General features: G+C 46.3%; 4 protein-coding genes across 6 annotated transcripts in view; 1 reads left to right on the top strand and 3 right to left on the bottom strand.

Moving 5' to 3' along the window:
• Positions 1–1,961: 1,961 nt before the first annotated feature.
• On the bottom strand, positions 1,962–7,448 carry LOC147205489 (uncharacterized). Its single transcript, XM_086110472.1, has 3 exons — positions 7,190–7,448; positions 5,483–6,626; positions 1,962–3,411 (listed from the first exon to the last, which is right to left on the bottom strand). Exons 1-3 carry the CDS (start codon positions 7,365–7,367, stop codon positions 2,553–2,555), a joined length of 2,181 nt encoding a protein of 726 aa, XP_085966598.1. The 5' UTR covers positions 7,368–7,448; the 3' UTR covers positions 1,962–2,552.
• A 4,810-nt stretch (positions 7,449–12,258) lies between these two features.
• LOC147205488 (heat shock protein beta-1) lies at positions 12,259–15,060 on the top strand. Its single transcript, XM_086111202.1, has 4 exons — positions 12,259–12,493; positions 13,159–13,222; positions 13,301–13,424; positions 14,157–15,060. Exons 1-4 carry the CDS (start codon positions 12,259–12,261, stop codon positions 14,442–14,444), a joined length of 711 nt encoding a protein of 236 aa, XP_085967328.1. The 3' UTR covers positions 14,445–15,060.
• Positions 15,061–15,517: 457 nt separating this feature from the next.
• hspb8 (heat shock protein family B (small) member 8) lies at positions 15,518–19,774 on the bottom strand. The gene is made up of 3 exons (XM_086111201.1): positions 19,217–19,774; positions 17,329–17,392; positions 15,518–16,172 (listed from the first exon to the last, which is right to left on the bottom strand). The coding sequence occupies exons 1-3, from the start codon at positions 19,617–19,619 to the stop codon at positions 15,983–15,985; spliced, it is 657 nt and encodes a 218-aa protein (XP_085967327.1). The 5' UTR covers positions 19,620–19,774; the 3' UTR covers positions 15,518–15,982.
• srrm4 (serine/arginine repetitive matrix 4) overlaps positions 19,637–27,807 on the bottom strand; it is a 26,786-nt gene continuing 18,615 nt past the window's right edge. For 2 of the 3 annotated variants that reach the window (XM_086111198.1, XM_086111199.1), the window contains exons 10-15: positions 25,828–26,105; positions 25,268–25,435; positions 25,084–25,182; positions 24,577–24,726; positions 24,098–24,289; positions 19,637–19,782 (exon numbers count right to left, since the gene is read on the bottom strand). In XM_086111198.1, coding sequence (XP_085967324.1) covers positions 19,737–19,782; positions 24,098–24,289; positions 24,577–24,726; positions 25,084–25,182; positions 25,268–25,435; positions 25,828–26,105 — 933 coding nt within the window. In that variant the 3' untranslated portion in view covers positions 19,637–19,736. The other variant, XM_086111200.1, reaches the window with a different exon arrangement.

The raw sequence follows: 27,807 nt of genomic DNA, 5'->3' as shown, positions 1-27,807 counted from the left end.
GCGTTTTTAGCCCGAAAAAACCCCGACATAGTGTAGTAAGCTCCTTTTAGCCTGAAAAAAATGACAGTATCGTAAGGCGTTTTTAACCTGAAAAAAACAACACAGTATATCGTAATGCGTTTTTTGCCGAAAAAAGACCATGTGTCGTGTTTCTGTCATCGAACCAAGGAAAACATAACTAAGCGTTGTATTTTCACACAGAACTGAGCGCGGTTTGAACCAGAGTCGCCTGGACCAGACGCCAGCATGTATACCTCTACACTACAAATGACTGTGACTTGTCCTGCACTATAGGCGTATCTGACATGTATAGAGGGTTTCCAGGAAAAAGTAACAAAATGTTGTATTTTCACAGATTACTGATGCAGGGTTTGAACCGGGGTTGCCTGGAATAAGCGCAGGCATGTATACCTCTATACTACAAGCGACTGTAACTTGTCCTGCACTATAGGCGTATTTGACATGCACTTTTTGAGGGTTTTGAGGAAAAAGTAACTCAGTGTTATATTTTCGCACACAACTGAGCTGGGTTTGAACCGGGGTTGCCTGGACCAAACGCAGGGATGTATACCTCTACACTACCAGTGACTGTGACTTGTCCTCCACTATAGGCATATTTGGACTGGACTTTCTAGGGTACACCTTAATATACATGGACGTTTTTTTCAGTCGGTTTTTCGGGCTGAAAACACCTTCCTATGCATGGTTGGTTTTTTTCAGCTAAAAACACCTTACTATACATGGTCATTTTTTTTCGTCAAAAAACGTCTTACTATACATGGTTGTTGTTTTTTTCAGCTAAAAACGCCTTCCTATACATGGTCGTTTTTTTCGGCAAAAAACGCCTTACTATACATGGTTGTTTTTTTCGGCTAAAAACACCTTAGTATACATGGTCGTTTTTATTCAGCTAAAAACGCCTTACTATACTATGTCCTTTTTTTTCGGCTCAAAACGCCTTAATATACATGGTTGTTTTTTTTTTTGTTAAAACGCCTTACTATACATGGTCGTTATTTTGGGGTTAAAACGCCTTACTATATATGGTCTTTTTTTTTCGGCTAAAAACATCTTATACGATGTCCTTTTTTTCGGCTCAAAACACCTTACTATACATGGTCGTTTTTTTTTGTTAAAACGCCTTACTATTCATGGTCGTTTTTTTTCAGCTGAAAACACCTTACTATTCATGGTCGTTTTTTTTGGCTAAAAACGCCTTACTATACATGGTCGTTTTTTTGGGCTAAAAACGCCTTAGTATACATGGTCGTTTTTTTTGGCTAAAAACGCCTTAGTATACATGGTCGTTTTTTTTGGCTAAAAACGCCTTACTATACATGGTCGTTTTTTTCGGCTAAAAACGCCTTACTATTCATGGTCGTTTTTTTGGGCTAAAAACGCCTTAGTATACATGGTCGTTTTTTTTGGCTAAAAACGCCTTACTATTCATGGTCGTTTTTTTCGGCTCAAAACTGCTCATCGTTCACTTCAAAGCGCCGGCTCTTTGTACCGGCTCGTTCGCGACCGACACATCACTTGTGAAAATGTAGGTGATTGAACAGTCAGAGGTGCTGCCAAAAAGAACCCTTTCTGTGAAATACAATGAAATTAATTTTGATTCCGTTTGCTGCAATACAAACCGGATACTTCATACTTGACCATAAAGTTAATTTAAAACTTAGTACCTCAATTCAAAAACTAAATCTGACGTTGAAAAAAAAACTTCCGCCCTTTTCTTCTTCTATGGTAGCTGGAACGGAATGGTCTCGTAGAAGAAAATCTTGTCGGTCGCCATCTTGCGACGGTACTGGCGAGTCAGAGAGAGACGTGGGAAACACGAGTTCATCAGTTCTTCACCCATTCCCGATCCCATGGTCACCAGAGCGTTTTCGTCTTTGATCAGCATCAACAATGATTTCTTTTTATTTCAGGGAATAAAACAAACAGACAAACAAAAAAAATGGTTGTCTGGCTTTTATTTTTATTTTGAAATTTTGATTGAAAACTCACGGCAGGCAAGCTTAACAAGTTAATGTTGTCACGGTTTGAATCTAGACCAAACATTTTGGCCAGTATGGCCACCTCATATTTGGTTGTGTGTGTGCGCGTGTGTGTGTGTGTGTGTGTGTGTGTCTATTTGTAGCCTGAGGTTTTCACCTGCGACCAGCATCAACACTCACTGGTTTTCACTCTTCATGCAGCAGCTCCAAAGATGCGTTTGATCATGAATAAACAGTATTCCGATTGCATTACTTGCAAAAACAGGTGCATCTTCAAAATAGCTTGTTCGATGAGTGAGTGGCACAAATGGCCAAGGCCGACGCTCAGCGAGACGGCGTCCTCCAGCTCTCCATGCGACTCTTCTCCAAATGCCGGTAAATGTCGCGGCATTTTACAAGACTTGAAGGCAAGACACTTGGAGAGAAACCAGTGAGGCCAATGCAGTTGGACTTCAGCTCAGGAAGCCCCTCCGTCCGGTCTTGAATCCGATGCCGATGGACTTGCTCGTTGACGAGTTGTGAATGAATGGTTGTGCCTCCCTCCGCCTCTTGTTATTCTCCCTGCTGTGCGTGCGTATGCATGTGCGCAGTCAAACTGCACCTGTAGGAGAAGCGCTTTGCACAAAGGGAACAAGCAAAGGGTTTGTCCCCCGCGTGGACTCGCTTGTGTCCGGTCAACGAGACCTTTTGAGCAAAGCCTTGGCCGCAGATGGAGCAGCTGAAGGGTTTTTCTCCCGTGTGGATTCTCACGTGAGCCACCATGTGTGACTTTTGAGAGAAGGCTTTGTGGCAAAAGGAACACGCAAAGGGTTTCTCTCCCGTGTGCGTGCGCGTGTGCGCCACCAGCGTGACCTTCTGGGCAAAACTCTGGCCACACAGCGAGCAGGCAAAAGGCTTTTCGCCCGTGTGCGTTCTCATGTGCGACACCAAGCTGGCTTGCTTGAAGAAGGTTTTTCCGCAAACGGCGCAGACGAAGCCTTTCTGGCCTGTGTGCGCTTGCACATGTGCCGTCAGCGCCACCTTTTGAGCGAAACCTTGGCCGCACAGCGAGCACGCAAAAGGCTTCTCTCCGGCATGGATCCGAGCATGCGCCACCATGTTGGGCTTGTGGGTGAAGCGCTTGCCGCAAAACGAGCAGGCAAAAGGTTTCTCTCCGGTGTGGATCCGCGCGTGCGATTCCATGTTGACCTTTTGCGTGAATTGTTTCCCGCACAGCGAGCAGACGAAGGGCTTTTGCCCATGCTCGCGCATGTGCGCCTTCAAGTTATTCTTATACGAGTAGCTTTTGCCGCAGACGGAGCAGGAGAAAGGTTTTTCCCCGGTGTGCGCCGCCGCGTGCGCCATCAGCGACACCTTCTGGATAAATCCTTGGCCGCACAAGGAGCAACTGAAGGGTTTTTCTCCCGTGTGCCTTTTCATGTGGAGAGTCAAATTACACTTGTATGCGTAGCTCTGGCCGCACAGCACGCAGGCGAAACGCGCGCACCCGGCGGCGTCGCGCTTTCGGGAGCGTTTGGACGCTTTGTGGCAATCTGCTCGTGTGCTTCCGCCATCTGACGGCGGCGCTGAGAGCTCACCTGAGGCCACTTTGGGCGGGCCATCTTCACTCTTTGCCGCCACCGTGTCGAGCTCCTTCTCTTCAACCTTGACAGGAGGAGGCGTGAGCGCCACCTGGCCGCCAATCGGCCACCGGACGTCTGGGAAGGAAGTGCCAAAGTCAGTCGCAGGAACTTGTCGTCATAGGAAACTGCCACATCTTTACTTTTGCTTTGAACAAATATTGTTGGGCTTCATTGACTATCTACTGTACTTGTAAACATAAATACAATTTTGAAAGATTCATTTGCTCATACTATTTGACAACCCTCGGATCTATGTGCTCTTTATTACGGTATGTATTTTTATAATACGATAATCTTTTTGACCGTGATTTTGTCATCGCCTGTCTATTGAGCTCGCAGATTCTGTACTTTCTGACCCAACAGTAATGAAAACAAAATTCTCGCTAGGTGTCTTTTTTCTGTCCCTTTTTTTCCCTCTAATGTCTAAGTCACTGGCGCATGAGTCACCCACCGTTTTGAATCAGGGGGCTCCTTCTTGGGTGCTAATAAATGCGAAGGGCCACCGGTTTGATGCGCACCTCTGAAATAACAAAATTTGCTCCTAAAATCACTTTATTCATTTATATTATGATATTCAGTTCTATTTTGATATTCATTTATGTGAAAACACTATGTTAAATGTTATGTAAAGCGCTTTGTTATAGTTGCAGCTGCTGGGAAAGTGCTATATACATAAAGACCCATTTTATTGATCACGTTCATGCCTTCTCAACAGTAATTAGGAAAGAAATAAACAGCGCTACGCGACGCTTTGTTTCTATTAATCTCAGAAACGATTGGCATTCTGAAATGATCACTTCGACGACAGTCCTAGGAATTCACAATGTCCCATGACTGTTGTCAATCTAGCTTGGCACGCTAACGAACGTAGGAGGGAAAGAAAGCAATTGAAGCGTTCGAAGGACGGAATTAGAATGCGAGTGAACAGACCTCGGACACGTCGAGTGGAGGAATCGGCTTTGCGTTCATCTGTCGCTCGTAAAATTTGTTTTCGGGACATTTTTTTCCAATGTCTTCTGCTGATGTCGCCCGCGCTTTGTTATGCTCTCTTCTCGACGACACGGCCGTTTCCGGCTTTTTCTTCTTCGGCGGTGCTTTGAGGGCAACTGAAGCCGTCGTGACACCGCGCGGCCGCCCACTTGCGGCGATATTGAAGACAACAAGAAGGAAAAGCATCGACGAATTCAAAGAAAAAGAAGAGACGTAGCACCATTTAGCGAGAGAGAGAGAGAGAGAGAGAGAGAGAGAGAGAGAGAGAGAGAGAGAGAGAGAGAGAAGAGATTTACAAACCCAATTCCGATGTTCTCAACTATAAATAAAAGCATAATACAATGAATTGCAAATCATCTTCAACATATATTTAATTGAATGCACTGTACTGTAGAGACAAAGGATTTGATGTTTGAACTGATGGACTCGATTGCGTTTAGCAAATATTCATTTGCCTCGAATTTTATGGTTGCAACACATTCGCCAAAAGTTGGGACAGGGTCATGTTGACCACTCTGTTCCATCACCTTTTCTTTTAACAACATTGAATAAACGTTTGGGAAGCGAGGATTTTTGCTGACTTTGGATGATGACATTCTAACAAACATTCCTCTCCAAAACCTATTGTACAGGGTCAGGCAAAACGATCTGACACATTTGTAGGTTAAATAAAAGGCAAATAAAGCAAAGAAACAAAAAAGGGTTTTTATTTTCGAAAAGTACATAAAATGCCTGATATGTACTTTTTGAAAATAAAAACACATTTTTGGTTTCTTTACTTTATTTGCCTTTTATTTAACCTACAAATGTGCAGACCAGGCTTTTCCCATCCGCGTGCGTTCTTAGACGAAGGACTTCACACCCGCATGCGTTCTCGTGTGTGCGACCAGGAGCGTCTTGCAGGAGAAAATTTTGTCGCACACGGGGCAACTGAAGCGTTTTTCGTCTTTGTGCGTCTGCATGTGTGCGTCCAAACCGTTCTGATAAGCGTAGGCTTTGCCGCACAGCGAGCACGCAAAGGGTTTTTCTCCCGTGTGAGTTCTCATGTGCGTGTTCGCGTGCGTCTTTTGAGTGAACTTCTTGGTGCACACGGTGCAGCCAAAGGGCTTCTCTCCCGTGTGCGTTCTCTTGTGCGTCATCAGGTTGATCTTGCGGGAGAATCTTTTGGTGCAAATGGAGCATGCAAACGATTTGTCTGAGTCATGTGTCCTCATGTGGGCGCTCAGGTCACTCCGATGGGAACAACTCTTGCCGCAAACGGGGCAGGCCAAGGCTCGATCGCCGCCGTGTGTTTTCAGGTGCGTCAACATGTTGGACTTTTGGAAGAAGGTTTTGCCACACACCGAGCAAGCGAAGGGTTTTTCCCCCGTGTGCGTTTTGGCATGGGCCACCATGTTTGGCTTGTGGGCAAAGGTTTTGCTGCAAACCGAGCAACTGAAGGGTTTTTCCCCCGTGTGGGTCCTCATGTGCGACAGCATGTTAACCTTTTGGCTGAAGCGTTTGGAACAGACAGAGCAGGTGAAAGGTTTCTCTCCCGTGTGTACTTTCATGTGCAGAGCCAACTTGCAGCGATACGCGTAGCCTTTGCCACAAAACGAGCAGCTGAAGCGCTCTTTGCCCGTCTCCCTTTCGAAGCTTTGCGGGAGGTCGGCGTCGCCCAGATTGTCTGCGCCATTCCTCAAATCGTCGCTGTTGAGGCCGCCGTGCTGCGTCGGCGGGCCTCCACGATGCTCTTTGCTCAGGCGCTGCGACGGTTTGGGTGCCTCTTCTTCGTCGTCCTCACTCTTGATGGAGATGACGGCCAGTGATGGCGCACAGACGTCAGTCTCCTCCTCCTCTTCTTCCTCTTTGCCGAAGGAAGACCGTAAATTGTCCTTGACCTCATCGGCATAGGGGGGGCACTGCGGATCCTCCTCTTTGTCGTCTTTGTACCGCAGGGGCTGCAGATCCTCCTGCTTAACAATGAAGCTCTGCCAGTGCAGCCGAGGAGGATGATCAATGAGCTGCCAGACCTCTGCACCACACAAACATATTCACCAAAACACTTTGATTGACAGAAAATGATTTTGCAGTCCTTTCATATAAGTAAGTATCCTACTCCTCATTTGTTCTACAGCAGGACTGCCCAAGTCTGGTCCTTGAGAGCCCCGGTTCAGCCTGTTCGAGATAGGCGCCTCTTCCAACATACTTGTTTAAAATGATCAATTCATCAACAAGCTCCGATAAGCCTGATAACGCTCCTGATCATTTGAATCAAGTGTGTTGGAGGAGGGAGAAGTCTAAAAGAGGCTAGGCCCTAGCCGATAGGGGATCTGAAAGACCGGACTTGGACCCCCCCCCCCCGCCTCACAGGCTGTAATGCCGGTTTAGTTCAGCTCCTGTGTTTGACACAATGTTAAATCTACGCGTCCCAACAGACCACCCGTCATTGTGTTTTAAAGAAATACCCATGCGCAGTACTCATTTTCCTCCCGTTTCATAAACATGTTGCTTTGGCCTATCTGCCCCCGCCCAAAAAAAGGATCAAAGACATGGGGGAAAGAGATTAAGAAGGGGGTTTGGTGCACGCGAGCAAACCTTGATCGTGCAGCGGCGTTTGAGTTTCACAATTATGCTTTAGCTGCCGTCGGTGTCGATCGGTCTCGTCTCTCGCTCGAGCTAGTTGCTCCTCGTACGACGCGATGGTGCTTTCAAACAGGCCGAAGATTTCGTCAGCGGCCGCGATTAGGCGCTCCCTCACCAAATCTTTCAACATTCTGACGCTTAGTCGACGGTGTCACCTTGGCGGGTAGCCCACAGAAACAAACCGCAGAGCCCCGAGGAAGTGTGGTCAACTTCCGCCCTTTCTCCTTCTTCCTTTTCACATTACTCGAAGATTAGGGCGCATTGCTGCCCCCTCAGTTCAGTTTGGCTTATTGCAACCTTCAATGTATCCGCCTTATTTGACGTCTCAAGCATTGAGCACTGCCGAAGGGAAACGTTTGGTGGTATTGGATGTGATCAAATATCAATGCATATACAAATACTGTAGTTTGATTTGTGTGAGGTGTTTTGTTCATGATTTCAAATGGATTATGAGGTCCATGTAATAATGAATCAAGATATTTGGAAAATAATTAAATGTACAAATGGAAATAAAACGAGCTGGCTGTGAATAATGTGGGAAAGACTTTAAAAAATGCAATTTTCTGAACGCCGAACTGTGACAATTTAGGAGTCCACTGTTTCTTTTTTATTCTCTGTGAACAAGACTAATATTAGTGGATCTGACTGAGCTGGTGTGATTGTCTTCTTCATGTGCAGCACATCCATGTGTCTGTTTAAAACTGCCCCCTAGTGGCCGAGATGTACACACAACACAAGGAGCAGCACAATATCCCCCCAATTAAAACATGAACTCACAATGTACAAACTGTTTCATTCTATTTGATTATTATTATGACTTTTTTTTATTAAGTGAAATATTAAAGAGAGCTATTTGTCAAAATAAAAACATGACAAAAATTGACGACAAACAACGACTCGAACACAAAGGCATAAACACGACCTCATTGGCAAAATGGCAAACTATTGCGTCCTCAACAGCCTTCAAAAGTCCCCAAATGACGCCATGGCATTCATCACGCCGCCACTGACCTTCTACCACTCGGCGGCAGCCATTTTGCTGCCCTGTAATTCATCCTTCCGCTGTCATAAAAAAATAATAATAATAACTTGGAGAGCACGCATCGGAGATGCAGGAGGCTCTGGAGCGCCCGTGTGTGTACGTTTTAACCTTGTGATCATGTTTCACTTCATTGTCTCTTCGCTCAGGGTTGGAAAAAAAACCTCAGTCGCATCACTGGGGCCATAAAAGCTCGACCCCAAATTGGATTTGAGACCCCCAGGGATCGCGGCTGCCCCGTGCTTCTTGCTTTTCATTTTCTACAACACATGTACAGTATACTTACCTATGTGTGCACGTATGTCAGTATTTTTTTAATGATTAAAAACATCATTCAAGCCCATCCAAGGGGCAAACTAAGATTTGGATTGCGGGGGAAACGGAACGTGCGGCACTTGAGGCCCACCGTGCTCTCGATTCCCGAGACACGCATGCAAAGGTCGCCTGCAGTTCCGACGCGTCATTTGTCACCTCATGTCGCGCTGCCTCACCTCGACGCTTTCTCCAGCCGCGTCTGTTCACAAAGGCCCTCGTAACATCGGAACACACACAAACACACACATGCAGAAAGAGGCCCCCGCCCCCCACTACGCACTTGTACTCACACACACACAAACACGCATTCGCAAATTTAACCTCCACTCACAAACATACTAAGGCACACACGCGCACAATTCCTAATATGATCCCGCTGCAGGCAGGCTACGTGATTTATTGACAACTGACATCGTTCTCAGAGGAATTCCCCGGACAAACTGTATTATCTTAAGCTCCGTCCTCCTGAAAAAGTACGCGACTATGTAGTAAGTCACCTAGTTAGTAATTGAGTTGCATTCTCCTACAAAGTACTTCATTCAGAGCGCCATTCCCCTGCAAACTACATGATAACAAATTGTAGTCTCCGGCAAACGAGATCGTTCTTCGTTTTCGGCCATGTCAAGTTTGACCCCATTAAAAACGACGGTACCGCTACATCATTTAAGTTTGATCTTGCTTCAAATCACATCATTCTGAGATTTTTTTTCCCCATGCAAACTATGTTATTCTAAGTTCTATACAAACTACATTTACATAGATACATACAGTACATCCGAGCAGCACACCCCCTACACACTAAACTATGACAAATTCTACTCCCTGCGAACTGCAGTAGATCATTCGAAGTTTTATTCTTCTCATGACTGCAACATTCTATCATACAAGTTTCAGTCAACTGCAAACGGCATGATTGATAAATACAATGTGACAAATGGCACAATTTCAAGTTGTAGTATATTCCCCTGCATACTACAACATCCCGAGTTTTATCCCCACTGAAAACCACACCGCTACACATTTTCCTCAGCTACAAACAATAGGTTGTTCCAAATTGCACAAACTACGCCATTTCCCATTTTACGTCATTCTGAGATCATTTCAACGACAAACGACACCATTCAAAGTATCATTCCCGTGCAAACTACATTGAACTCGGCCTAATGTTGGCTATCGCATAAAACTGTACAATGAAGATTGATGGGGAGATATGCTTTATTCAGCTCCCGAGGAGGAAATTAAGGATGAATTAGTCCATACATCATAATTTAACACCGATCTAATTTAATGAAGCGCGCTCGCATACAAACACACACGCATAGCTGACAGCTAGCAATACGCGGATGTGACAAACGTGATGAATGAGTTCATTCGGGCACCTTAGCTTGAAAACATAACCTTTCCTCAAATACTACTGGACCGTTTGTCCCATGTAGCGCGCCTAATTACGTTCCCGTTCACGCTGCATCCAAATGGGAAGCTGCCATCAAATCATTCCTGATTGCGTTATGCTCCACTTTCTGCCATCATGCCAAGTTGTCTTTCCCGACAAACCGCAGAGCCCCAACTTGGACATCAATCGACTACACGCTCCAAGCGTCACTGCGGCGTCGACGAGTCGACCAGTCAGTTGAGCGATAGCGCTTGCTCAAATGTGCCTCGAGATGACTTTCTGTTGTCAAGTGGCGCTAGAGAAATACAATTGCGAGCCGAGTTTTGCTTCGAACGCATGTTTTCCCACATCGGCGCTTCGCTGTGGAAACAAAATTCGAATCACTGGGGGAGGGTAAAAATATTGGGAAAAAAAAAAATCGGAGAATGCATGAATCCGCGAGTACCGAAGAGAGAGTCGTTAGGCGGTGGTCCGCTATATATCTCCTAAACGTAAAACTACCGTGGAGGAGATTTGGCTCAAATGCGGTGCCTCTTTTTGAAGACAACGACCTGTAAAAGTTGAAATTAGTAAACAGTAATTCCAGCGGACGGCGAGTGAAGGCGGCCGCACTTGACTCGAAGGAAGCGGCGACCGCCATCTTGGGACTTTGAAATGGTCATGTTGCGAGGTGGTGGTGGACCCCAAAAAGCAGGCAGGAGGGAGGAGCAGGGTGAACTTGACGAGTTGCATTGATAAAAACACAGAGAAAACTAAATCCTAAACAAACAAAGTTCGAAGAACACAAACATGACAGGACAAACAAACAATGCCCCAACACCAAGTGATCATGCCGGGAGTCCTTTTAAAGCAATCATTATAGAACGACCAACAGGTGTGCAGCTGTAAGGAGAGCCCTACAGTGCCACCTGTTGGTCACAAACAGAATCATGACAGAAATGTTTGCACCTTTCCTTGGGCCCTCATCCGCCAGAGTTCCACTGTGCATAGATTTCAAACAATTTTCTTTTTTTTCTTTTTTGTTCTTTGTGTTCAAGGAAACAATTGTGCCATCCACGAGTTCAATGACGTGACTCAGCGTTTTTCTTTTGCTCCGCATGGAGTGTCAAATCGGCTCCCGGCCCATCCTGCCCCCCCCCCCCCCTCCCCTTTGGCTTCCGTTGATGGATGAGTTCATTTGCCGCAAATCTCTCCTTGGTGTCAGATCGGGACACTCGCTTTGTGTGCGCGTGCTCTGGGGGCGAGCGTGCGCTTCGCGCGTGCCTGTGCGATGAAGTGCGATGGGCGCATGGCGAAAAGCTCTACGTGGGTATCCGAATAGTGGATGTGCTAATAAGAGCAACATATTGCCTTGTTTATCTTTGGCGAGGGCGGCGAACGTCGCCGCAGGCCGCGGCTGCTTGTCTGCCGTCGCCATGACGATGGCAGGCGCTCGCAGTGACGATTTTGGTCACCAGTGGTGGAGTCGAACGCGGAATGTTTTACTGCGAGGCAACAACTAATATTTAAAATGGTTTATTCTCACTTTTTTTTTACATTTTATTTCATTTGAGAACGTGTATTTTTTTCATTAAAAGTGATTATTCGCAAATTAAGTTTCATCGAAATTTGTACCATTTTTTCCCCCAAAATGTTGTGTAGTCTTCCTAAAAATATTTGATGTAATTACATTTTATTAAGTGTATATATTATTTTCGACTAGGTTGCTATTTTCTTGTATTTTATGAAGTTGGAGTCTCAGGTCTGGCCGCTTGGTCTGCGTGTGAGCATGTTGGCGTGAGCGGTGGCCTAGAGCAGCTTCTCGCAAGTGTTCTCATTTTGGTTTTGTGCGTCTGACCATTGAAACCTGACAACAAAATCACAAGTCCAGCATTTGCGCCGTGATGTAATCCATCCAGGAAGTGCCACAGCTGAATGAGGAATGCGTCGCCAACGTGTTGAAACCCACACAGCCGTGACATTTGATTATTAAAAAAAAAAAAAAAAAAAGGCCTGAACAATAACTCAGTCGGGTGTTTTTTGTGAGCAAGGCCCCGTTCGGCGCCCCCGACGGCAACCGGTTCACCGAGGACTTGACGGGAAAGGGCGGACCGCGCTCACTATTTGCCACCGTGTCCTGAAAAGTTATAAATACGACTCATTAATCGCGTGGTCTGCAAATATCGAAAGACACGTGCACTCTCAGGAGAGCGCTTTATAAACCCACCCCACCATCCCGAGTCTCATTCCCTTCGGCATTTTCTCCAAACGGAAACGAGAGACGCCAAAAGAGAGATGAGCCGAAGTTCCCAAAACGAGGGCTGCCCGCCCCCACATCAGTGGTGGAAGCATCCTGACGCGGGTATGCCCCCGGTGCTGACCTCCTGCATGCCTCTCTTCAAGCCTCACATCTGGAAGCCCGAAATCGAGACCGGCGGGGAGCCGAGGTGGAGGGTCCACCTGGACGTGGCACACTTTGCCGCCCATGAGATTTCCGTCTGCATCCAAGATGGTTTTCTTCAGGTCGCAGGTGAGTTCATGGCATGTTTTTTTTGTTTTGGTTTGTCTTGTTTTCGTGTGTCCTGGCAAAAAGGGGTCAACTTCAGCTGTATCGGTCGGGCCCCAAAACCAAATTGTTGAGCAACCTTGGATTCCAAAATAAATGTGTACCGTGTGAACCCGTTCTCAAAGCAAGGCAACCGTAACACAGTTTTGGTGCCCAAAAACCTTTTCAGGTACTTTCATGTCCCGGACTCTGAAATTGACATTGTTGTTTTTGTTTGTTTTTTTTCCCCCCGTTTCCGAGAGTTTCATTAATGTAAAATGTAGCTTCAGTTACCTGTCTTTTTTTTTTAAACACTCTTTTTACTTTACTTGAAGGAAAGTGGGCGGAGCCTGGCGACCTTTAAACGTGTTACAATTATTTGTATTTTTTTTCCAATCGGGACCAGATTTGGAAGACGGTAAATTGTGAAAATTGTGCATTTTGCTCCTGCGGTTCGGGTGGCGTAGACGGTGGGAAAAGATGGAAGACGAATCCTTACCGTAATTAACTCGAGGTCATCGGGCCGATAAGGATTCAGCAAATCCAGCACATTCGTGTTATCTCGTGCGGCGATCCAGATCAACGATAAAGCCGACGCAGCACGTTGGGGTAGAATTGTAACGACTCGCTCCGCCGTTTGTGTACCGCAGGGAGACACGAGGAGCGGCCCGACCAGGACGGATTCGTCTCCAGATGTTTCACAAGGAAATACAAGTACATCAACTCATACTAGCACTTTACTTTTCCGCATTGGCGGAGGACAATTTTGGCCAGCGCGATTGTCTTCTTCAGGCTCCCGGCGGCGGCGGACGAACGCAAAATGGTGTCCTCGCTCTCCGCCGACGGCATCCTGACCGCCGAAGTTCCGATTCCCGCTGACTCGGCTCCTGCCGCGAGCATCGTCATTCCGATAAAGGTGCGCAAACTACCGTACTCGGCTTCTTTCTGAGATTTCGGGCGGTTCCTAAAAGTCCCGAAGTCGCACCTATGAGAAGTTTGCAAAATAAAATAAGAAATCACCGCCTTGACAGAAAGAATGGGTTGACATAACGAGACGCAGCAAAAAGCCTCAAGGTGCCAAGTCGGAAATCAAGCAGGAAGCCGGCCATTTTGATTTGAAGCAGCCGTTTGGAACAAACGCCATGGTTCCACGCCTCATCAAAGGTCAAAGGTCGAAAAGTGCTCAAGTGGAGCCGAGATCTGGTTTAAAACTTGAATTTGGATTTCTTATTTTGCCCATGAAATCGACAATTTGACCAGTTGTCGAAACTGTGCATCTTGCCACTTACTTCCAAGGGTATGATACGAACTTTCTCGGAATAAAACATGTCTCGTGGTGGACGAACACAAGCAGTGCATTTCATGAGGTGGTGGTGTACTAAGTTCCACAGCCGCTTGAAGAGTACTCTTTTTTTTTTTCTTATGACAAAATAAAAAGCTCATTGGCTTCAGCAGGAGGAAGGACAACAAAACTCATCACTCACGCATGCGCGCATCCAATCAGGGTCCAACACCCGGAGGGCCGTCCACGCCGATGCCTGCTCATCTCTGCCCTGCAACAACATCCGTCTTAGAAAAACAAATCGAGTGCCTGCGTGTTTTTCTAAAACGTGACATTTTTTGTGCCGTCATGCATGCCTGAAAACAGGTGGAGGTCCACGGCGCAGGAGAAGAAGAAAGCCTAGACGGCAGCCCACCGGCAGAAGCTTCACAGGCAGAGGAGTGCGCCGGACCCCCGTGCCAAGACCAGGAGGACCGCGACCGGGAGGACGAGGAGAGCCAGCGAGAGCCGGCCGCCGAGTCGCAGCCTTCAGATGTCGACGGCGCAGAGAATCTCGGGAATGATTGGCAGGCGCCGGCCCAAGAGGAGGAAGAGATTCGGATGCCGCCGCCGGCCGACTCCGCCGAGGAGGCGGCATGGCCCGAGCAGGAGTAGGAACGGTCTGGTTACCGTCATCAAGCCTTAAATAGAGCGTACGCCGATAGAGCTACTTCCACAGTGGCGCCTCGACATGCGAGTTGGATTAATTTTGTGACCGCACGCTTGATTTCAAACACTTGCATGGCAAAAGGATCGTTTCTCATTGAAAGAAATGGAAGTGCCATGAATTGGTCTCGGCATGACTTGCTTGTACAAGATTGCTCCGCGTGCGCAAGCCTGGCTGTGGATGCTATCATCAACAATGACTTCTCAGCCACGTGGCTTTCTTGCTCCGGTGTGGGAATAAAAACAAAAACGTTTTGATCGACATTGACTGCAAATGTTCTTTATCAAGACACGATGCTTGACTTTGCATTTCGCTTGATTGCAAACACTGAAATATACAGCTAACATCAATGGCTCAAAGAGCACCACTGCGTCCACGCCAAAATGGCGGCAAAGTCACAGGTGTCAAAACGTTCGTCGAGATGTGACAGCTAACAATCTGCGCCTGCACACATCCGTGATGGAAAACTCAATCGTTGAGCCATTCGTGTCTCAAGGCATCGCTGTACCTCCCGCCGCACACTTTCAAGCTTTGTTTGGCGCACCAATAAAGACATACCAGGTCCGATCAAAACGATTGGAGGGATTTTGTCTGTCTTGCATTTTTTGGACCTTCAAGGAAAGCAAGGTGGTGACCGTGGCTGCCTTCTAGCGCCCCCTGCTGACCGGAGCCCACTGCTTGAGCTGAGAACGACACCACGAGCGAGCAATGGCTGTATTGACAAGCAGAAGCGACATTCAAAGGTCAGCTGGGCGGGTGGGTGGGGGGACAATAACAAACACAAAAAGCACAATTTGTCCATTTCGAAACAAGGGTCGTGTACAATCGCGCATCAGCGGCACCTGCGGCAAAACGACCGACGTCAGAAAAAAAAAAAAAAGTAAAAACTATACCAAGGTTGGTAGACATCAGCTATGAATAGCAATGAGATGAAGATGTTGCCATGGCAGCCCTGGAGTCAGCCAAAATGATTGACACATTGACCGACCAGATTGCCACAGACTTTCGAAAAGATACAAAATTAGCCGGACGACATCTTTTATTGCAACAGAAATTCCTCAAAAAAAAAAACGGCACTAGAAAAAAAAACACTCCACATTCCAATGAACAATCCAGATGAATTCTATTTACAAAAGAGCGCACACAACAACGGGAGAGGTGGGGGCGGGGGTCCTTTTTCTCCAGCGTTTAAGCAAAAAGAAAACAGGGCCCCACTGATGAATTGGCCGGGGGCCGATTTGATTGGCTGATCTTTCGGAGAATTTGTTGTCCATATTATTCCTTTTTTTTTTTACACATTGACACATGACAGCAAGGCGTGGCGCCAAAATGTTCGTCTCGATTCTTTGGATGATGTCATGGTATTGCGCAACAACGTGCAATGCCTCACGTTTTTCACGTCCGCAAAACTCGTTAAAATAACAAAACAAAACATTTCCTATCATCTGCTACAATGGAGGTAAAGAAGAGAGTGGGCGGCGCTTGTCTAGTGCACCGCCGCCTCTTGGAGCTTCAGGGCGGGGTCGGCATCCTCCTCAGGTGGAGGCGGCGGCGGCGGCGGTGGCGCGTCATCGCTGAAGAGGTAATACGGCGGCGTCTGGCGAGCTTCGATGATGAGCACGCCCTCGGGAGAGAGCGAGGCGAACACCGTCAGGGGGTCCACGTCCGTCGGGATCCTGCAGGGGGAGCACATGCGGCACTTTCGGTTGCCAGGGGAACCACGACATTATGTCACATCAAGCATAAAATGTGCCAGAGTGAGAGAAAAGGCCTTCCGCGCAAATCAAGTTTTATTTGTAAACGGATAATGTCACATCGAATCTTGTTGGATTTGGAGAAAAATTCACGACGAGAGCAATGCCGGGGGGAGGAGAACTTTCAAGATTATTACAGCATATTGAGGAGGTGTCAATGTTTTGCGGAGTATGAGAAAAAAATTCTCTCTCTCTTTGTCTCCTCAGTTAGATAGATAGATAAAAAACGATCGGGATAAAAAGGTCAGAATTTTATAAATAAAAAAAATTGCAAGTCAAAAGTCATCGTTTTAGGAGAATAATTGCATCTAAAGTACAAGAATAAGCAACTTAAAAAAAGAGAAAAAGTCTTGTGAGAAAAAAAACGAATCCTAATTTTTTTTCATAATTAAATCGATTATAATTTTTCAAATAAGTATTTGCTACGATAACAATATAATCAAATTAAGAGATTTAAATAAATGTATAAATCCATAAAACGTTACAATTCTTTTTTTACTTTTTCCATCTACAATATTAGATAAAACGCGGTCGGTATTTTATTGTTACAAGAATACAACTTTTCGTTTCTCTCAAAAATAGATTGTCTCAAAATAATTCCTCTCCAACAGTGTTTTCTCGGTATTTCAACTTTTTTTTGTTTCTCATAATCGATTGTATTGTGAGGAAATGACGACTCTTATCCTATCGTAATTCTCTTGAACACGGTGCCCCCCCCCCCCCCACCCCCATCTCCTCAACCCCGGTTGACATACAACGTGTGGGTTTTACTCGGGCTTCCTCCCGCATTCCAAAAATGGCCCGAAAAAAGTTGGAGTGGAAGATATCCGCGCGAAGCCTTTGCCAAATAAGGCCGCGGCCGAGGCGCTTCCTCCCTGGCGGGTCAACGTAAACATCAGCTGACCTGGAAACGGAGCCTCATCGCAGGAGAGGACGAAGGGAAGGAGCGCCAGACGCTCCAGTCCAAACCTCGCCTCGGTTATTTATAGCCGTGACTCGGGGGAAGGGGGGAGGGGGCGACGACGACGGACGTATTTCTATCATCTACACACACACACACACACACTGATCCACTCACTGGATCTTCTTGGTGAAATTCTTTGTGACGATTCCTCCTTCCTCCTGCTTCTCTTCATGTTTTCCTGTCGGGAAAAGGACAACAAATCAATGCTTGAAGAACACAAAACCACCGCAGGTGTTCATCTCCCTCTGGTTTTTTGTTGTCTTTTTTGAAAGCGATCACACGGCCTCAGCTTCCCCCCCCCCCTCTTCTTCCAAGCCCCGCTGATGTCTTTTGTATCTGTCAGGCCGGCGAGCAGCTGCTTAATGTCAAGTGAGCCGGCGGCGGCGTGGGCCGCCTCAACCTCGTCGCCTTCCACGAGTGCCGGCTGGGCGCAGGTCAAAGTCTCAGGAGAGGACACTCGGCACGCCTGCCATTTCAAGCGGCGCGCTGATTTGCGCGCTCCGTCACGGCGGAATGAGAGCGCACATTCCAAAGGTGCTGCGTAACGTGTTCTGGAAGCTTCTGTGCGTGTGTCGCCAGCAAAACACATGAGAGCGCTTGGGGAAGTGAGTGACACGAGACAACAACTTGCACAGGTTCATCCTGGAAGTCCAAAATGAGCCAAAAAAGGTCCCTTCCAAGCTCAATAGAAGACTTACTGTAAATTTTCAGAGTTGTTGTTTTTATGGCTTGAGCCGTGACAGACATATGCTAACCGAATGTCATGTTGCCAAGTGAAACTGGCTGTGGGGGGGGGGGGGGGGGGCAACATTTTTGAATCGTTCTGGTGACATAAGAAAAACAAAATGGCTGACTTGCCATTGCATTTTCCCGCGAGGCTTTTTTGGTGGGACACACATTGCTGCTAAATGAATTTCCCCCTAATATTTCCCCAATCAAGTCGACAAGATTTCCGGACTGGTCTCTGACTGTTGCTGCTCAATTGGGGTCTTGCGCTTCTTCCCGCAAGCCTCCGAGCACGCCGTTGCCACACTTTTAGAACGAGGTCGAGACTCCGGTGACAGCTGCTGACTGAACCGCCCAACTGGCATACCATACGCACAAAGTCATGGAAGGGGCACCGGGGGTGGGCTGCGGGGTCCCGAGAAGTCGCCATAGCGTTCAACCTTCCCGCAGTTCCGATCTCCGACAAAGCGCGACTGAACACGACGAGCGCAACGCCAACAACATTCTGTCCTGTGCGTTGACGACAAGCGGGCAGTTTGGACGGCTCGGCTCGGTCGCGGCCGCCAAGGGAACGGCAGCGAGGCCCCAGGAATGCGCGACAGGTGTCCGAGTAACAGCAGGAGAGAACTTTGGAAAGTCCGTCCGCGAATGAGAAATCGTTCGGCAAGCAAGCAAACACGCTCGCTGCAACCGGTCGCTGGGCAGATTTCGTGCAAATCTGCACGGGCAAAATAATCAATCAATACACGTAAAAGTGGCACGGCCATTAAAATACAAAACAAAATTCCAACAATTGTCACAAAAATAAATTTGAAAATGTTTTCATGAGTGAAAAATTAGAAACTCTTGAATGAGAAAATTCTCACACGTTTTTTATTCTTTATGATTGAACAATTGCTTCAGATTTTGTAAATTACAAAAATGAACTTATCTTGAAGAAAAAAATATTTCAAGAATAAACTGAATTTTTTGGATTTAAATCAATAGGATTTATTTTGTAATTAAAAAAACGCACATTTGAGAAAATCGTCACGGTGCGATTTGTTTTCCCTTCATGATTTTTTAAATCGCAGGAATGTTTTATAAATTGTGAAACTAATCTGTCATTTTGGTGGGAAAAAGCCTTGAAAAAGAAAACAAATAAAACAATGTTGCTACCTTAACATTGACACAGAGATTGTCCATCAAGTCGTGATACTCCAAGTAAACAGCAACAAGAAAAACTACAACAGGGCAAGAATAATAATTGTCTTTTTTTGGGGGGGAGGGGGCTCACCTGACACTTCCACGAATCCCTCCTTGGTTTTGATGTTGAGCTCGTGGGCCATGAAGCTGTGCACGTTGACGCACACTTTCCACGGGTCCCCTGCGGCGGCGGCAGGGCAGGCGGCGGGCGAGGGCTCCCCGTAACAGCCGAACAGCGACGGCCCCGGTTGGGACCGCCGGCGTTCCGGGAAGGTCGCCCGCAGGCCGCTCCCGAAGGGCGGCGTCGACGAGCCAAGGCGGGAGCTCAGCCGGCCCGGCCGGGCCCAGCCGGGCCAGTCCATGGACAGGTCGTCCGGGAAGGACGGCATGCCAAAGTCGTCCTCCGCCAGGAAGCGTGAGGCCATCGACTCGCCGAAGGGGTCGCGCGGGAACCTCTGCCGCCCGCCAACGGTGTAAAAGTCTCCCTCCGCCATGTCCGATCCAAGTCAACAGAAGCTCGGCAACTTGTCGAGCGGCTGGCGCATCGCCGTCCACGTCCAAAGCACAAAAAAAAAAGGAGCCAATGGCCCACCCCTCCCGCGGCTCTCCTTTTATAGCGGCTCCACTCTCTGGAACGTGCTGGAGGAGTGCGCAAGACTGTAAAAAAAAAAGAAAAAATCACCCGGCAGCCACTTTCCAAAGTCCTGGAACTGTCACGAGAAAGCGTCAACAGTCAAAGGAAAACCACTTGCGCTCACTGCGACAACTATTCAGATGGCGGGTTGGGAGTCAAATCATGTGAGAAGAAGTTGATTTAAGGCCGTTGCAACGGGTGCGGAGGGGACACTTTTTACAGCGTTGGCTCCTTTGCATGAATGAGTCACGCCGGCCAGAATAGAAGACGAGTCAAGCGGTTGAAGTCAGCGCGGCAAAAGGAACACGCCTGGATTTGCTTTCTTACCTCCACAAGAGCATTTGCTCATCTTTATTCGTGACACACACTCATTTCACGCCGACGGAACAAATACAGGAGGATTCGGGCCACCACCAACCGTACACAAGCAAAGAGAACAATTACAATTGGACAAAAAAACAAACAAACACAATTTGCATAAGATTGACATAATTCATTCTTTTGGTGGGGAGCCACCCTTACTGGCTATACATCAATGACTATTCAAAATTTTCTAGGTTTGAAATATAAGTTATTAGTAGTAGTAGTAGCTGTAATAATAATAATAGGTAGGTTCTTTTGGCGGGCCAATTATCCACACAGGAATTTTTCATTTCGATGAAGTATCTTCTGATATGAGATCAATTTAAAACTTCAGAGAACTGCTGATTGTGAAACACTGACAAAGTTACAGATGGATATTTTTACATTTTTCTAGTTATTCTTTTTACATTTATGGTAAAAGTGTTCCACACGGACCAACATTTACATATTTATAGTTCATACAGAAGCATATTCACACCAACGTAACTACAGGACAGTGTGACAAAATGGAAATAAATAACCTCATTCCTCTGTAAATATATGTACATATATTTATATACTGTATATATATTTCTTTTACTGGCGCACATAACAGATTAGCTAATTTAGCGCTAAAGGGATTCCTCTGAAACGCTAAAAGGTACCTCTGTGGTTATTTGGTATCTTCACGCAACTTCAGTCAAAAAAAGCAAATAAATGGCAAATTCTTCGTCTTCCCCCCCATTTTTTCAACACGAAAGGGTTGGCGCACAAGCTAACGGATTAGCCTGCTCACTGATGTGCGAAACAGAGGGTAGGCTTTACGCTTACCCGCTGACGTAGTAGCGAGGCGTTTATTCAGTGGATGGTGCACAAACTAACAGATTAGCCCCGCTAGCATCTATGCTAACTAACACACAGCCATTCCCATTACATTACAAGACAGTATCGAGGTGGCTATACGGTATTGTCATCATGAAGGCAATCAAATCAAATGTTAAATTACTTAATTTCCTCTTTTTATTGGGGGAGGGGATTAAAATGCTCAATCAGATCAGTCCGCTAGGTGCTTGATTATCTGCCAAGGAACTATGCTAACTCAGTGCATATTGATTCCTCACATAACTCTCGCGAGAAAGTAAATAGATCACATTTGCTGCTGTAAATTGGGAATTTCTCCATTCTGAGACAAATAAAAGTTTTCTTTTCTGATCTCAAATTTCTTATTTTCATTTTCTTGGAAAGTGAAGATATCACCTATGTTATATGTTTAGCTTAAAACTTTGTATCATAGACAGGTCGACCTTGACTATTAGGTCTCTGTCCTGAACATCCGCTACTTCAAACAAAGAATGTAGTTTGAAGCTGGGGTCCTATCTCCCCTTGAGTGATTAACAGCCCTCCAAGTGTTTTCTTTTGCGTCTCCCACCTTGGGAAAGTTCCTGAAGGCTGTCAAGGTCCCTAGAGGAGGAACTCTTGTCTCGAGATATGGTCTGTACTTTGTCAGAATGCCAAGATTGAACTACATTGACCTTTCTTTGTTTCTGATTTTTACATAAGGGGAAGGACTGCCCGCCCCTAAATTAATATAATTAACATACTATGCCTATATGTACGTGTGACTGTAGTTGCTCGGGGCTTCCTGATGAAATCTGAGACTCACAGGAGCCCGAATCGATTCGTGTTGTGCCCTGAACGTTCAGTAAAACATCTTGCAAGAACTTCTCCATTTCCAGCCTCTGACTTTTGCACATCAACTCAGCCCGAATCAAACGAACACGCGGAGGACCTGGGGAAGTGGAGAACGGTCAAGGGGTCCCGCCGTGTCGACAACAACACACTTCCCCCTGTTTGATCATCCTCCAACAAAAGCAATGCTACACAAGCCCATGGAGTCGCCCGCTAGCTGCCACACTAACCGGAGCACAGGTGATACGCTTAGCAGCTGCTTCTTCTGAATTTCAAACTAATTATATTCTTTTGGAATAAACCAAAAGGTCAACTTTTTCTTTTTTCAAATATTCATATTAAGAGCACAAGAATAATTTACTCGAGGGCTGTCATAACCGGAAATGGACATGTTGCCGAGAGAGCTTGGCCACGACGACAAAGCAATAAGCATTGAAATAAACTATAAATATGTATGCGGTTGGATATACTCCATTAATATTCAATAGGATTCAAACACTCTGAACATGAGCGACGCTGTTTATTCTGCTTGCCTTCCACTCCTTTAAAGATGTTGATTTTAATTTTTCTTTCCAATCGATTTTTAGGAATCCTCTTCTGTGGCTGCGATGACATTTGGATTGTTTGCAATCTACCGCAAGAGAAATTCTTTGACCATTTGCGCTTCCAGATGCCATTTTGTCTTTTCCCACCAGCTTGGAAACAGGAAAATGGCCGTCGCGTTTGCAATCTGTCGCTCGTTCTGTACTACGCGAGATAAATCGATGCATCGCTCGCCATCCAAATATTTTGATGATTAGGGAGTATTCGATTCATCATACATCACTGTATAAAAATCCTTATATAATGATTTATACTTAATCTACTGCATAGTCCACTTTATGAAAATTGAAATATGGATTGATGCAACTATCTCGGTGGACAACATAAAAAGTACCATTAAAAAGCTCAATACAACTGAAATGCTGCTTTTGGAATATTTCAAAGGAATTTGGACCTTGTTCACTCCCGACATTTCGGTTCACATATCAGTCAAAATCAATCGGGATCTTACTCCCATAATTGCCAACAATTCCATCAAGGTCAACGCAGATAAGCAAGTAGTAATTCATAGCAGTTCCATTCTTATAGGTGTATAATAATAATCCTTGAAAAATGTCAACCCCCCCCCAAAAAAAAACTCTGAGCCCAGTTATCGTGGCTCTGGTATCCAGCAAAATTAAGACGAATCCTGCTCTCATACTAGCCGACATTTGCTTGAAATCAGACCAGCGATTGGCAAAAAAAAAAGGTTGTTACTCGTATAAATTAGATTCTTGATTTGGATTATTTTATGGAGTCCAGATATCATCAAACACGATCTTGTTCTCAAACATGTCAACAATCCCTTCATGATGAATGCACATCTGTAAGTGGCAAGTCAAAGCAGAAGGATTCTTGCTTGAGTGTGATCATTTTGCCCAAAATGGTTGGATTTCAGAAGATTTGGAAACATTTTAGTACGGATGTGGTGGCTGAGGCACTGCTGCTAGGGACCTTGCTATCCTGCCTCTCAGCAGTCCCATCCATCCATCCATTTTCCGAACCGCTCGATCCTCACTAGGGTCGCGGGGGGTGCTGGAGCCTATCCCAGCCGTCTTCGGGCAGTAGGCGGGGGACACCCTGAATCAGTTGCCAGCCAATCGCAGGGCACACAGAGACGAACAACCATCCAAGCCCACACTCACACCTAGGGACAATTTAGAGCGTCCAATCAACCTGCTATGCATGTTTTTGGAATGTGGGAGGAAACCGGAGCACCCGGAGAAAACCCACGCAGGCCCGGGGAGAACATGCAAACTCCACACAGGGAGGCCGGAGCTGGAATCGAACCCGGTACCTCTGCACTGTGAAGCCAACGTGCTAACCACTGGACTACCGGGCCGCCTCTCAGCAGTCCCTCAAAGGTCAAACGCAGACTGGCAATCAGCAAATCAAAGCAGCTGGGTCCTCGCAACGGCCGACATCATGCAATCAAAATCAGTCGGGATGTTGCTGTAGCCCGGACACGGTCAACCAAGTCCGCCAACTCGCATGCTTTAGTACCGAGACGGAATTTAAGCTGCCGTCCTCAAAACATCCTCAGCCGTTTCAAAGCGAATACGACATCACAACATACAACATAACACATCCCTGAAGATGACCGAAAACCCAGCGTTGAAATGTGTTTACAATGAAAACCAAACAGCAGCAACGAGGCGGAATTGCCGTCGAAATCGTTTCTGGGTGCAAATTGTTTCGACTGATTTGTTGAGGGACAGCTAATACCTGCTGGCACTGCGCTGGCGCGCCTCAAAGCTCCACGAGGAGCTGCGACTGTTGCTCTCACTGGCCGAAGAGGAGGAGGAGGAGGACACGCTACGGCGGCAAAGGTGGAACAGGCTTCTGGGTGACGGGGCGCTGAGGCTGCTGCAGGACGAAGGGCTGCGGCGCAAGTACGGGACGGGCCTCTTGCGGGCGCTGCGGACCAGCAAAGGGGCAAACGTCTGAGAAGCGATTTACCGAGGAATGGAGCACTATTTTGCACCACTCTCTAGACTTTGCTCGATGTAATGTAGGTGAAGCATCCCGAGTTACATTGTGTCCGAAATGCGCTATAAAACAGTGATTCTCTCTTTTTTTTCTGCCTGGGTATTGGTAAACGTCTAAAAAACGTCAATACATGTTCATTTTTTGTTAAGCACCTTGTATAAGTTATTTTTTTCACTATTTAGTATATGTATTTGTGGGGGTGAAGATTTGCGTACCTGGTGATCCGTCGTGCTTCCAGGTGGCTGGGCGAGTCCCTCCTCCTCTTCCGCACGGGGGAGTAGGACTTGCGTCTTCCTCTCTTCCTGCTGATCTTGTGGTCGCCGTCCGTCTCTCGAGAGCTCGACGCTCGCGTTCTGGATCGCGACCTGCGGAGGCCGACGGGTCAGTGGATCTTGGTTTTGTATTTTCAGCCACTGATTTTCCTTGAGGTGTGCCACAAGGCTCAATCACAGGCTATCATTTTATTCTCCTTTTACATACGGGGTCTTTGCGGAAATTTGTCAAATAGACAAATATCTCTCGTCATTTATGACATGAATGAATAAAGTGCATAAATCTGATGTAAACTCATGTTCTCATTTATGTATTTGTGATATACGTTAAGTGGTGTGTACTGTATACTGCTGACTATTAGGCCTGGTCACCATTGTTATGAAACCTTGCCTTCAATTGTTTTCTCTCAATGAAAAATTTAAAAATTTAATACAAAAATTTAATTTGACCTGCGATGTCTGAAGTAGCTTCCTCTGGAGCTGACGCTGCTCAAGCTGCCCCGCCGCTGCCTCAGATCCAGCGAATAGCTCGGCGAACGCGAGTAGGAGCTACAAAGACAGCCACCAACAAATCAACGTCATCACAGCAAATCGTCAACTGCGTTTGCGCAACTATTTTAAAAGCACTTCGGACCTCGCAGATGACAGCGACGAGCTTGGAAGCCGTCGTCCGGAGTATCTGGAACTTCCCGAGGACATGCTCCTCCTGCGTCGGCGATGCCACTCGGGGCTCGATCGCCCCCTGGAAGACATCCGTGGCGATCTCACCGTGTCGAATCGACATCCCAAAGCCTCGTGCTCTCTGTAAGGAAAGCACATTTCAAGTTGAAGACTTCATTCTTACCAACCGCATGATACACGCCGATGTTGCGATCTTACAGGATGTTTGGGTATCCCTCAAGGCTCATTCCTATGCCCAGACGTTTTCACCTGACGCATGCAATAGTAGTGCTTTATCCTACCAATATATGCTGTCATTATACTACAAAAATAATGTACATATTTTTAACAATTTTTAAACATGTAACAATGGAATGGTTCCAATAATTTCACAAAAATGTCATATATTGTAACATTTAAACTTTTTGAGGTTTTACGAGTGACAATTTGAATGCGTAGCGGAGTGAAGCAAGGCAGCCATTTGAAAAGGTGTGGCCTGTTCACTGAGCCCAGGGACGGCGAGCACTACTTCACCTCTTGAGGAGAGCGGCGCTCAAGCAGTCTTCCCCGCCGGCTTTGCACAAGGAAGCGTAGCTGGTCACCGAATTCCCAGAGTCAGAGACGTCGTCGTCCCTGTCGGCGAATGGCAGCTTCACCGGCGACGGCGAGGCACGCCGCCGCCGCGCCTCACTCTTGTCGGCCGCGCCCGTCTCACAGGACGGCGGCGATGAGGTGTCGTTACCGGAGTCACAGTCGTGCGACCGCTCATCCTGGCCGGACGCTCGTCCTCGGGAAGGCTTTGATAAGAATGTCTGGAGGCAGACAGAAGCAGCCGAAATTACCGGTTTGAGCGGCTACACGGAGCCTGCTCGCTGCCTGGTTCACAGTGAAATCATCCTCCTACTCCTGTGAAAAAAAACACACTAGAAACGCCCCCGCCCCCAAAATTACTTTTCGGGCCTCCTCAAACTTTGAAACGCTCGAAAGACGTCATGCAAATTTGAGGCATGCAGTCAGAATAGAGTAGAAAAAGCGCTCTAGGCTAAAACACTGACAGTGGTGCCTTGACTTAAGAGTTTCATCCGTCCTAGGACTGTAACTCAAATCACTCGTATCTCAAATCAGCTGCGCCCGCTTAAATAATCAGAAATGTCATTAATGCGTTCCGGAACGATACCAAAAATGTTGTGGCAATATACAGTACAGTAATAACTTCAAAAAGATATATAATGTAAGCAAATAGTTTTTCAACTTCTCTCGCTGTCTGCCATGGACATTTGAATTTGTCATTTGGAATCCATTCACCGACAAACGTATAGTATTTGTCAAGAACGTTTTCCAACTGGAAGGTGTGGAAAAGATTCCCGCCCAGCTTACTTATGAAATGAAATGATTTCTTCGATATAACCGTCATGGACAACAGATGTCAGCAGATGATGGTGCCGCCTCACTTTGGATATGAGATCAACACAGCTTTTGAGTGGATGGTCAAGACTTGGAGATGAATCACAGCTCGAGAAATGCCAAACAAACTAGAAGGTGAACAAGAAAATGGTACCGACTGAATATGTATGGTAGAGAAGAGTATTGTGTTGCGGTACTTCAAAGAAAGTGTCTCATAACTGTGGAAAAAAACAGTCGGAAGCGAAGAGCAAACGACATGTAAAAAAGCCACTGTTGTTCAACTCCAGCCGTGCGGTGAGTCGGCGTCGCTCAGCGTGCAAGTCTTAGTTGTAAATAAACAAATATTTTGCTGGCCAAAACTCAGTCTCATTTTTGTTGTTTTATAGTTTGAGGTGTTACAAAAGCAAAATATATTGGCGCAAAAGTCACCGTCTTCTTTTCACAAATCGGATGCTTGGGATCAGGGTTAAAACAGTTTTATTACTGGTCCTTTTTGTTTTGTTTGAACTTTTTTTCCACACACTTAGTTTTCATTTGCTTTTAGAGTGAGTGTATTCGATTTTTCGAAAATGCTTCTTATATTTGCCTAATTTATCTGATCAGTTCTTCCTCCCTCTCAGAAACGGTTGTTAACAAGCAGCATCCAGTCTGAGTGACCAAAGTACCCCTCCGAAAAACTCGTAAGTCAAGGGACCAGTGTTCCTGAAAGGAAGAGAAAGCAAACGTGTGGAAACAAAGAAAAATCTAGCGTCTAACACTCCCCAAAGGAGACAGAAAAAGAGGGGGTGCGTCGGCCCACAAGCCCGAATGGACAAACACACACCACAGAACGGGCTCTCTATGTCGCAAAGAAAATGGCGAGGTGCCATCGGCGTAAGCTAAAGCGAGGCCTCGCTAAACGAACTTTTCCTTCTGCCATTAGCCTAGCCTAGTCTAGCCTAGCATGAACAATCCGTGGGACAGCATCCACTTACCAATCACGATTTCCTCCTTAAGTAGGGAAAGTGTAAGAAAAAGGGGGGCAACATAAGTGCATCATTAGAGAAGTGAATTGGCAAGAAAAAGACAATCACTTGGACTTTTGTGTTTGTTTGTTTTCTTTTCTTTTGG

This window comes from Hippocampus guttulatus, chromosome 5, assembly GCF_054856545.1.
Source record: "Hippocampus guttulatus isolate MCC_2025c chromosome 5, RoL_Hgut_1.0, whole genome shotgun sequence".
NCBI lineage: Eukaryota > Metazoa > Chordata > Actinopteri > Syngnathiformes > Syngnathidae > Hippocampus > Hippocampus guttulatus.
Note: the sequence above shows the minus strand (reverse complement) of the source record. Positions and strands in the feature narration are given on the sequence as shown.

Coding starts and splice junctions, on each gene's coding strand:
- LOC147205489 (XM_086110472.1), bottom strand. CDS start 7,367: ATGTTGAAAGATTTGGTGAGGGAGCGCCTAATCGCGGCCGCTGACGAA. Junction 6,627..7,189: donor AACGCCGCTGCACGATCAAG/GTTTGCTCGCGT, acceptor TGTGTGGTGCAG/AGGTCTGGCAGCTCATTGAT. Junction 3,412..5,482: donor CTGGTCGCACACACGAGAAC/GCATGCGGGTGT, acceptor CCACATGAAAAG/GCACACGGGAGAAAAACCCT.
- LOC147205488 (XM_086111202.1), top strand. CDS start 12,259: ATGAGCCGAAGTTCCCAAAACGAGGGCTGCCCGCCCCCACATCAGTGG. Junction 12,494..13,158: donor TGGTTTTCTTCAGGTCGCAG/GTGAGTTCATGG, acceptor TGTGTACCGCAG/GGAGACACGAGGAGCGGCCC. Junction 13,425..14,156: donor GCATCGTCATTCCGATAAAG/GTGCGCAAACTA, acceptor GCCTGAAAACAG/GTGGAGGTCCACGGCGCAGG.
- hspb8 (XM_086111201.1), bottom strand. CDS start 19,619: ATGGCGGAGGGAGACTTTTACACCGTTGGCGGGCGGCAGAGGTTCCCG. Junction 17,393..19,216: donor GGGATTCGTGGAAGTGTCAG/GTGAGCCCCCTC, acceptor TTTTCCCGACAG/GAAAACATGAAGAGAAGCAG. Junction 16,173..17,328: donor AATTTCACCAAGAAGATCCA/GTGAGTGGATCA, acceptor CTCCCCCTGCAG/GATCCCGACGGACGTGGACC.